General features: G+C 55.0%; 1 protein-coding gene across 2 annotated transcripts in view; it reads left to right on the top strand.

Annotated features, from left to right (window-relative positions):
• Window positions 1-6,970, top strand: part of SHISAL1 (shisa like 1) — a 60,589-nt gene extending 53,619 nt beyond the window's left edge. For both annotated transcript variants that reach the window (XM_053661409.1, XM_037160822.2), the window contains exon 5: window positions 1,640-6,970. In XM_053661409.1, coding sequence (XP_053517384.1) covers window position 1,640 — 1 coding nt within the window. In that variant the 3' untranslated portion in view covers window positions 1,641-6,970. The remainder of the gene's footprint in view (window positions 1-1,639) is intronic.
• The last annotated feature ends 4,043 nt before the right edge of the window (window positions 6,971-11,013 follow it).

Raw genomic sequence — 11,013 nt, forward strand, 5'->3', positions numbered from 1 at the left:
CTTGTAGCGAGCGAGGGACGGTAAGTGGTGAACCAGACCAGTAAGTGAACTATGTGGTGTGCTGTGGAGACAAAGCAGGTGATGGGGGACCAGGAGCTGGCTTTGCTCTGCGGGGCAGCGGAAAAGGCTCCACGGAGTCTCCCGCCCCGATTCCGTGCGTGTTTCCAAAGACACGGTCAGGCCCTGACTCAGTCCCCAGAAGCGTCACTCGCTCCAGAAAGATGGCCCATGCTGGCTCAGTCACAGGCCCTCCCCGATCTCTCGCCACGCCCCTGACCATCTGCGCTGCGCTGCTTGGTTGAAGATGGATTTTCCGTTAAGAGCATTAATAAGGTGCAAGTAGCAGAGACCTAGTGGCCCTGGTGGGGAGGTGCACGGTCAAGGCCACCTCCAGGACCAGGTCGCTCCCTGCGTTAGTGAGAGGCTTCATTCTTGTGCTGTCACTAGATCCGTGTCCCCTTCCCAGTACACTTTCATGGCAGTGCTGTGGGTCATGTGATCACCCCTACCTGCAAGGGAGTCTGGGAAGGGGAGTGTCTGTGACTGGGTGACCGCCCTACCGTTGGGTACAGGACAGGGAACGCATGGTGCCTGCTGCAGTGGAAGTTGTGTTTCTGCGCCTCACTGTCCTTGTTTGGAGGTGACAGAGAGGAGAAAGGGCTGAAGCAACTCGACTCTGCCCGTTGAAGCTGCCCACGCTCCGTCCCCGAGCCAGGAGCACCCGTTTTCTTCCCCATGGCTCTTCATGATGAGGTCATAGCCAGTGGTCTGGTCCCGAGAGTCATAATGGTTGGTATGATAATGATGAACAGTACCAGAATCTGCTCTTAATAATCTTTACTTTGTCATAGCAAGGGTGACCATAAGTTTATCATCAAAACTGGAAAAGTTTGTGAAAAGGGGAACAATATTAAAAATCATGTCAAAGTCCTGGCTGGTGTGGTTCAGTGGATTGAGTGCTGACCTGTGAACTGAAAGGTTGCTGGTTTGATTCCCAGGCAGGAAACATGCCTGGGTTTCAGGCCAGGTCCCTGGTTGAGGGCATGCAAGAAGCACCTCATCTATGTATCTCTCGCACATCGATGTTTATCTCCTCTCTTTTTCCCTCCCTTCCTCTCTCTCTAAAAATAAATAAATAAAATATTTTTAAAAAATCATGTCAGTGCAACAGGTGTTAACTGAAGCTGTCCAAAACCAAGACATGCTGAAAGAGATGAACACTGTTGGTTTTGTGAGCTGATCTGATGTCTCAGAGATTGAAAATTACATCTTTATATCTGCTCTCTCTGTTCTAATAATTAGCCTATTGATTCTCTTGGATTTTCTATCTGTATTATCTGCAAATAATTGTTATTTGGGATCTTCCCTTCCCTTCCTGAAATGCTATGCGTTTTTCTTGTCTTATTGCATGGGGCAGACATGCTAGCACTAGTAGATGGAACTGCCTAGTGTCAACAGGCTTGCTTGTCTTGCTTCCAGTCTTAAAATCAAACCATTCTCAATGTCCAGAAGACAAAGGCAAGTCAGGGGCTTAGAGAAACACTAGCTTCTCCTGGCACTGAGTTCTGAGAGAAATGTCCTCAGTGTATCCCCAAGGAGAAGACACCGTGTGATATTTTCTTTCCTTCTGCTTCCCCAGAAAACCCTTTTGCCGTGCCTCAGGATGGGGGAGGTGAGACCCGAAGCACCTGGCGCAGCCTCCAAGAAGTTCAACTTCAACAGAGATGCCAGGGAGAGCCGAGGTGGCTGCCATGGTGGCAGAGGAGGAAATACCACCTGTGCCCCAAACCCTCTTCCGCGGACTTCTACGATTAGGAGCAAACTCAGGGGTGGGAGCCCGGAGGGGCAGGGGAGGGAGTTCTGAGCCACCTGTCCGCAAGCAATAGTCCCATATTGGGCTGGTGGCTTCTGAGAGGTGACGCCATGGTGGACTCAAGACGACCAACACAAAGCTGCTCTGGCCACTTCAGGCCAGAAGAATCTCGGCCTGTGCGTCGTATCCGGGGCTCCCTCACCTCTGTTCCCTCCAATAGTGGCTCGTGGGCCTGCGCGTGTCAGAGTTTTGAATGTGAGTGTGTGTGTGTGCACATGTGTGATTTGGGTGTTCTCTTTGCTCGTTTGGTTGGTTGGTTTTTATTGGGTCCCTCCAAGTTCTCTGATACGGAGGCCACCCTGGGGTCTCATCCTGGGTGCCAGCTCTCTGCTGCAGCTGTGAGCCAGGTGGAGCTGGTAAGCACAGGGCCCAGCCCTGCTGAGTCTGGGGCGCACTGGGGTGGCAATGAGGGGTGTGTCTCTGACCATCCACGGGTGGGCACTAGGTTGGGTGTCTCCGTGCACACCCATCTCACCACCCATGAGGGGGTGTGATCACCCCCCATCAGAAATGGCTCTGGGCAAGGGAGGTGTCGAGGGTCACACGGTAAGGAGGGCACCCAGCCCCTCAGTCAGGGCTGTGGGAACCCCCAAGTCCAAGCTCCCAGCCCAGAGCACCCCCAGCCCAGTCCCAGGGCACCTCCTGGTCACTTCCCAGGGGGACAGGCCATCACCCCAAGTTTTCCACTGTCACTGCTCTGGTCCTCAATCACACAGCACATTCTGCTGGAGGGCCTGCCATGTGCCAGACCCCATGCCGGACGGCAGTGGGGACAGAGAAGAGCAAGGCAGTCCTCATCCCTGCCCCAGGGGGCCACCAGCTGTGTGTGGAAATCCAGAGGGGAAGGTTCTAGAAACCCTTTCATTTCAAGGTAGGACTTTCACACAGACCTGGATGCCCATAACATTCACCCACGGAGCTGGCCACGGCCCCTGCCCACCCCCGCCCTGGGCACACAAGGAAGGGCATCTGCCTGCCAGTGCGTGCACACTCACTCCACTAGTGTCAGTGACACCGAAGTTGCCCCCAGCTCTGAGCGCGGCAGGCCCTGCTTGGTCAGTATGCGTCCCCTCAGCTTACACAGACGCAGCAGTGGGCAGGCAGGCCCCACTACTGCTCAGGGGCTGGTTTTCCAGCTGGGAGAGGGGCCCGAGAGGAACAGGTGGCGGGTGAGGAAGACGGGGATAGTGGGGAGTGCTCTGCCAATAAGCCAGGAACAGCGTGCGAGTGTGGGCTCTGTTGCACTTGGGCCATCTGGGCAGGTCTTTCTCAGCAGGTGACGTGCCCTGATCCGAAGGATAAGCAAGAGCCAACTAAAAGAGCATTGCAGCTGGAGGAAACAGCTAGTGCAAAGGCCCTGGGGCAGCAGCAGGCTCAGTGAGTTCAGGAAATCCAAGGAAACCCAGGGCGGCAGGGACCCAGAGGGGGTGCAGGAGGGAATGAGGGGGCAGAGCCCGGACGCTGTGGTTCTCTGTGAGTCAGGCCCCCTCCCTTGATAAAGCAGAAGGAACTTTCCAGGGTGTGAAGTGTTTTCCATACAGCCTGGCTCTTCATTCTCTCAACGGCCCCATAAAGAAGGGATTCCATTTTACGGACTAGGAGGCCGAGACTCAGATGGGTGGCATGGCTTGCCCAAGGCCCCCAGGTAGGCTGTGGAAGACCCAGACTCCTCCAGACAGTGGCCCAGGGGCACGGCCTGGGCCAGGCAACATGGGAGACCCCTTGCGTGGGGTCTCAGTGGGGGATGGGCATGGATGCCCTTACCTCAGACCCGAGTCGTCCAGGCCACGCGCCAGGCCTTGTCCTCGTGGAGAAGCAGTTGCCATTCGGCCCAGCTGGATCAGCCTATACCTGCCTCCCATGTGGGCAGCCTGGGAAGTCACCAGAACCTAACCCTGTGGCTTAGGGGGCAGGGCGGTACAAGACCCAGATGCTGACATCGGCTCTGCATTAAGAGGAGTGTGACCTTGGGCAAGTCCTGTACCCTCTCTGCCCTCAGGTTCCCAGTTGGTAAGAGGAAGGAGTCAGACCAGGCTCTTAGATGGCTGAGGGTTCAGCTTTCTGTGGTTCTGGGGCCCTTTCTCTGCCAGAAAGGAGCTCGTGGCCTTGCCTCCCTGCCCGAGGCCTGGAGCGGGAGGTCACTGTCGCGTGGACCAGCTAGAGCCAGGATTCACTTGCTCCACAGCCCAGAGATCTACAACTTGCAGGATGCAAACCAGATCCAGGGCAGCTGGTGGTGCAGGTGGGCGGGGCCACAGCCCCACCCCGTCCCGCTGGGTGGCCTTGGGCAAGTCACTTCCTGTCTGAGCCTCAGTGTCTCACCTGCCTGTAGGCTGGGGGTGATGGGGGAGGTGAGGGTCAAGGACAGTGCACGTGGGTCCCCAAACCCCTCGGGACCCTGGGTCATCCCCACCAAACCTGTCCCCATCCTCCTGTGGTCGGCAGACATGCCAACTGAATAGTGTCCCTGAGAATAAGAGGCGGAGTAGTGACAGGTTCCAGTAGAGACTTCTAGAGCTAGTGACTTGTAGTGACTCCCAAACCCGAGTCTTCAAGCTGCCTCTGTTTACTTTTTACTGTGAACTCCCGGCTATCATCACGCCACTTGTCAGAATAACAGCAACAATAATACAAAAAAAACCCCGGGTGAGGCCGACACGGCTCCAAGGCACCGGTGTTGGGTGCCAGCGTGTGTGACTCGCCCCTGAGTGTGTAGGGACACCCCCCGCAGGGGATCTCTGTGTTGTTAGTGAGCAGTTCCTTCCGTCCGGGTGTGACTGATGCGTTTGGGAATCTCTGTTGGGAACCACTGGCTGGCAGCCCCCACGGGCCTCTGGCCCATGCCTTGACCTCTGAGGCTGCCCCTACGTCTCCAGGAGCAGCCTGCTCAGGCGAACATCTGACGCTGGCCAGGACCAATGTGAAACAGGCCTTAATTGAAAACACGCACGCACGTGCACACGGGTGCCTGTGCACGCACACACGCACGCACACGTGCACGCACGCACACGTGCGCCCACGTGATCCTGCAGGCAGAGCCCGTCTCTCTCGCTGTCCCTGTTGCTTTAGAAACACAGGTAGGCAGCCAGCTGGGGCGGGTGGCCTCTCCCCTCACCATTCGCAAAACTCTTCAGGCGCGTGCACACCCCAGGACTGGAAAGGAGGACTGTGGGACGGGGTATCTGGCCATACATGGCCAGAAAAGGAGGTGACAGACTTCTGCTGAGACACACTTCCCGGCTCACCATCAAGTCCAAAGATCCGCTTAGCTCATTTCAGTGACGAGGAGGCTGTCGGGGGTGGCTGTGCCCAGGACCGTCCCCCGCACCCCCAGCAGAGCCTGCAGACCCCGCTCTGTGCCAGGAAGGCATCCCGACCTTCACTGCCTGTCCAGCCCGCTGCCCCTGCCCTGGCCTGGTTCCCTGGCCCAGCAGACACCCTGTTCACTGTGTCTACAAGAGGCTGTGCTGTAAGACAAGCTTCCCAGGGTCACGGGCTTTTAAAACACCGTCATTGGTTTATTTTGTTTTCAACTTGGCTGATCGGTGCTCCACCAACAGAGAGCAGCACGCCCTCGGCGGCCTCTCGAGTGGATGGGCGGAGACCTCCTGGGAGAGCTGGCGGGGTCACGGGGCCCTTTCCTGTCCATGCTGAGACGCAGCCAGGCCCTCACCGAGAGGCGGCTCTGTGGGACCCCTCCCACATCAGCCGTGCCGATCGGCCCAGACGAGTAGAGGTGACTGGGAGATTCTGGGTCTTACAGCCCACCTGGCCCCCACAGACCGTCCGGAAGGTCAGAGGGGCGGCCAGCCACCCCGCGAGTGCCTGACACTGTGGTACCTGCCATCTGCAGCCCTGGAACACATTTCCCAGCCCCCTTGTCACGCAGACGCAGTGCCACACGGTAGTTGAGTGAACGGATGCAGCTTTGGGGCTGGTGCCTGAAACACTTACACGTTGAGGTTGGGCAGTCAGGTGAGGCAGAAGGTCCCACAAAACCCATTTGTGTGCCCACGCGTTCATCCGTCTACCTGGCGGGGGCTCTCCCGGCTCCGAGCCCGGGACCCATCTGGGAGTAGCGCCTGCTGGTGATGGAAAACATGCTGTGTCCGAGGGGGGGGCTGGGGTCATGCTGCAGTGGCTGGTTGTGCCTAACAGCAGTGCTCGGACTCACGAAGCAGACAAGGGAGCAGGTGCCTCTCCCGACCACGAAAGTGACCTTGGAGGTGGTGTGGTCCCCCCACCCCAAGTTTCTAGTCCAAGACCCTGCCAGACAGCTGGTGCTAGACAGATGCTTGGTGAGTGAATAGCTGCAACCATTAGTCCCACTAGACCCAAAACTCCTACCTTCATGCCAAAGCCCTGACCTGTTTGCCCTTGACGGACCGAAATGCAGGGCTGCTGCGGTGCCCACGTCCGGGGGCACTGTTCGCAGCGCCGTCACGTGAATGGTCGCAGGCTCTCAGGGCGCCGTTCCCTGGATGTGGCTGTGAATGGAGGCTCCGGGGCTTGTGCGATGAGGGGCCCTGTTGAATGGCCCTCGACCACCCCCCAAAAATGACAGGATCCCGTCGAAGGCAGATGAGCCCTAGGAAGGCTCACCCATGCACCTGGTGGAAAGTGACAGGCGGCTTGGCCACCGAACTGGTTCGCGAGAGAACCTGTCTAGAAACCTCGCCCTGGTTTCTCCCGGGCGGTCGTGTCCTGTCTTTTCCCCCGTCTTCTGTGTCAAAGCTGGCGGGATGCGTCACAGCCCACCACCCGAACCGCCAGAGGCTGGGCGACGCGCACGCTGAGGGTGGGGCTCAGTCACCTAACAAGGCAGGGCCCCCCAGTGGGTCGGCGGGGCCAGGGTGCGCAGCTACGGGTGGGACAGAAGCGTCTTCTCTTTCCTGTTAACCCCGACGTCGTGGGGACCGGCGTGGGGCCTCTCTGAGAGTGGATAACCAAAAACCAGTAACGTTCCTACTATCAATAATAATAATATAATGTATTAATAATGATGTGTTTTACACTGACCGCTGTTGCACTGCTTTTGTCTTTATATACAGTAGTTTTTATAAAGATGTCCTTAGGTTTTAATAAAGGAGTGTCATGTCCACGGTGCCCTGTATTGAAATTGGCTTTCTTGTTCCAGGATGCCCTCACGGGACCCTGCACTCCTGTCCCTGGTTGCGCTCTGTCCAAAGGAGGGTGGAGGACAAGGGGTCTTGGCCAAGGAGCTCTCTCAGGTGGTATCAGGGCAGCTGGTCGCACAAGACCACCCTGAAGACCTTGGGGGTCCAGCGTTCACCCCTTAGGTCCACCCCCCACAAGGGGCAAGAGCCAAGTCGGCGGGGAGACAGAGCCATGAAGGGGAGGTGGCAGGTGAGGCTGGAAGGTGCTGGGAGGTGGCCACTGATACTTTGTGACCTCACGTCACCCTTGTGCCCCGGGCTGGTGCTGTGGGACAGCAGCTCTTCCCGGGCAGGCGCAGCTCGGTACCCGGCTCTGAAGGTGACTGCGTGCCAATGCCAGCGGGGGAGCTCGTGGAGAGGGAGCAGCCCTCAGCTCCGAGAGAGGGACAGACATGTTTATTGGACAAAGGGGGGGTTTGTGCCTCCAATAGCCAGTGTGACCCCCAGGGCCACACTGGACCCCCCGCCCCACCCAGGTCCCCGCCTCATTAACAGTCTGGTCAGAGCCGTAGCAAAGGGGCCAGGCCCGAATCGGCTCAGTTTCAGTATCAGACGCTGGTCAGAGCTCTTCCTCCCTCCCCGACTGGCTTGAGTTGCGTGTGACGGCTTAGTGGGCCGGGCAGGACTCTCGACATGTCCTCGTCCTCCTCAGCCCAGTCGGCCTCAGGGCGGGAGACAGAAAAACAACCAGAGAAAGGGCGAGTTTTGGGCAGACTGCTGACACAGCTTTGCTGCTGTGCACATGTTCTTGGGGGGCAAATGGAGATTTCTTTGATCCCGGGGGGGTCTTCTTGTGCCCCTGTAAAACTTATATTCACACAAAAACCTGTACCCCCAAACTGGAAAACATGCAAATGCCCTTCAGCCGTGGACGGCTGAACAGACTGCGCACACCCTCGGGGGTACCACTCAGCGATGAAACAGAAGGCGTCGCTCAGTGACCTGCGCAACCGTCTGCTTGAAGCTCCAGAGAATCCCACTGCATGAACAGGGCCAGTCCCCAGAGGTCACACACTGCATGATTCCATGCACAGAATGTCCTTGAAATAGCACCATTATAGAAATGGGGGACAGATTGGTGACCATCAGGGACTGAGGTGGTGATGGGCAGGAGGCCAGTGGGCGCAGCTATAAGTAGGGGCAGAGGAGGAATCCTGATGGTGATGGAAATGTTACCTATCTGCGTACCAACGGTAACACTGCAGATGTGACATGTTCCTACAGTTTGTGCAAGATGTCACCATTGGGGAAAACTGGGTGAGGGGGTCTCTTTGCACTGCTTCTTACAACTGCGTGGGAATACACAGTTATCTAGGAAGGAAAGGGTTCAATTTGGAAAAGCAGGTTAGACACAACTGAAGAAAGAATGAATGAACCTGAACATGTGTAGAAAGGCAATACCCAGATGATGACCGTGGAGCCAGAAGGACGGAAAGCACTAGATCGTGGGAAACGTGTGACTTGCAGGAAGTTGTGGTGCCAACAAGGTGTGAAGGAGAAAGAAGAAGAGACTACTTGAAGAGCTAAAAGGCTGGAAAATTTTTACAAATGATTAAAGACATAAAGTCACAGATTCGAGAATCTTTGCTTCTTAACCTCTGCCTCACCCCAGGGATCCCTCATGTTACCTTATGGCTACACCCACTTCCCTCCGGCCCCATCCCCCACCACCAGCAGTCAGCAATCTGTCCTCCATTCTGTCACTGCGTCATTTCAAGAACATTCTGTCAATAGAATTAGACACGATGTAATCTTTCGGCGTTGGAGCGGGGCCACTTCAAGCAAGTAGTGCCCCTTCGAGACGCAAAAGACAAAGAGAAAACTTAAAAGCAGCTACAGAAGTAGGCATCACCAAGCAGTGCCTTAGAGAAGTCCCCTCCATAAAGGGACTCAAGAAGCCAGCTGCTCTCACCTGCTGTCTCCGCAACATTCCACGCAGAGCTTCCCCTTGGTAAACGCCACTAAACAGAAGTAGAGAGAGAAGGGAGGTTCTCTTAGCACCTCGCCCCAGAAAGTGTTGTATGTTGTCTTCCTAAAATCCCCAAAGGAGAACACAGTCTAAACACTCTATGATCAAATCAACATGCTGTTGGCATAAGAAGAGACACACTAATCAGCCCTGGCTGGTGTGGCTCCGTGGATTGAGCACAAGCCTGCAAACCACAGGATCGCCAGTTCAATTCCCAGTCGGGGCACATGCCTGGATTGCTGGCCAGGTCCCTGGTGGGGGGCTCTCTAGTGGCCAACACACATTGATGTTTCTCTCTCTCTCTCTCTCTCTTTCTCCCTCCCTCCCCCTCTCTCTAAAAACAAATAAATAAAATCCTAAAAAAAAGAGAGACACACTAATCAGACTACAGAGATATATGTGAGTATATGTGATAATTTAATATAAGAAAAGTAGTGTTTCAGTACAGTGGGGAATTGCTCATTAATACATAATTAGTATGATTGTTTCCCAAGTATTTACAAATGATGTTGGCATGACTGGCTGCCCATACAGGAGCAAATAAAACTGAATCCCTATTTTAGCCATAAGTGAAAATAAGCTTGATATTAAAGACCCAAATAAAACAATAAAAATTCAGCCAGAAGTTTTAAAGGACTACAAGAACTCTGTCAGTGTGGAGAACATTCTTAACCAAGACCAGACACCCAGGAGCTCAGGAAGAAATGGTGAAATTTGTCAATATTACAATTAGTTTTTGTATGACAAAAGATCACACAAACACGAGTGAGAGGTTTAAACGCAGAGAACACATACAAGGCTTATGTTTAATCAGCAGGGAGTGTGAGCAAACCGACAGAAGAGGAATATACAACCCGAGCTCAGGAGAAGGGACATCAAGAGGCAATTCAGAGAATGAACCTCAATGCCCACAAATGCTGAAAAGACTTTCAAACGCTCCAGTGCAGAAGGGAGCGAAGTAAAAATAACGAGGTGCCACCTTACACCCATCAGACTGGCAAAAAGCAAATCTATAAATCTGTCATTCGCAGCTGGGTGAGAAAAGGGTACTCGCACGCATGCACTGCCGTGGGAAATGAGAATTATTTTAACCTTTGTGGAAAGCAATCTGAAAATATCTATTAAAATTGAAAATACATGCAGCCTTCGACGACCCAGCGTGGATGGCAGGGGATGGAATCCCGTGTTGGCATGGAAACGGTGATGCTGAGCAGCAGGGACCGGGCGGAGAGCGCTGAGCACACAGCTCTCCGGAAGCAAACCTGTACGTGCGTGTCCACCCCTGTATTTATCATCAAACGCGTTGGCATAAAGGATGTGGGGCCCAAAGTGTACAAATAATAATAATATGGTATGTAATACTCTTTAGTGTAAGTTTTATGTAGTCAACTGATTGTCCGAGAAGGTCTATCGCAATCAGCCAATGAGTAAGTGCCGGGCTGTCGCGGATGCCCTTGCGTGCGCAGTGTCATCCTCCTCCGAGCGGCAGGCGGAAGCGACACCGGAAGACGCGGCGGAAAGCCAGTCCACCCCGGCGGCAGGACACTCTTCTTTGCGGGACCGGGTAACAGTTTTGAAGTCCGGGCAGCATAATCTTGTGCGCTATTCCCAATGCCATCGCTACAGACGAGACACGGTTTTAAGTCGCATTTGCGTTTATCGAAGCTACCGTGTCTTAAGTCTAGACAGCCAACGCGGCCCAAAGTCAGGCCCTGGCTTGTCGCGTGTGTCCAGGTCCACGGTGTGTGCGCTGCCACCACGGCCCCCTGGACACGGTCCGGGGCGTGCCTGCACAGAGGCACACTGTTCCACAGCGCGTGGGAGGGTTCGTCACCCCTGTTTCTAACACATTTCATTATAAGCGTATAGAATGTAATTTTTTACCAGCTGCATGCAATGACTGGCTCGCAAAATTAGCCAGAGGCTGTGTGAGGAGCCCGCATGCGTCACCTCCAGTGCGCCCCTGAGCGTGTCTGGCTAGCATGGAAAGACCA

The sequence above is a fragment of the Artibeus jamaicensis genome, unplaced genomic scaffold (assembly GCF_021234435.1).
Source record: "Artibeus jamaicensis isolate MK-2021 breed Jamaican fruit bat unplaced genomic scaffold, CSHL_Jam_final contig_233, whole genome shotgun sequence".
In the NCBI taxonomy this organism is placed as follows: domain Eukaryota; kingdom Metazoa; phylum Chordata; class Mammalia; order Chiroptera; family Phyllostomidae; genus Artibeus; species Artibeus jamaicensis.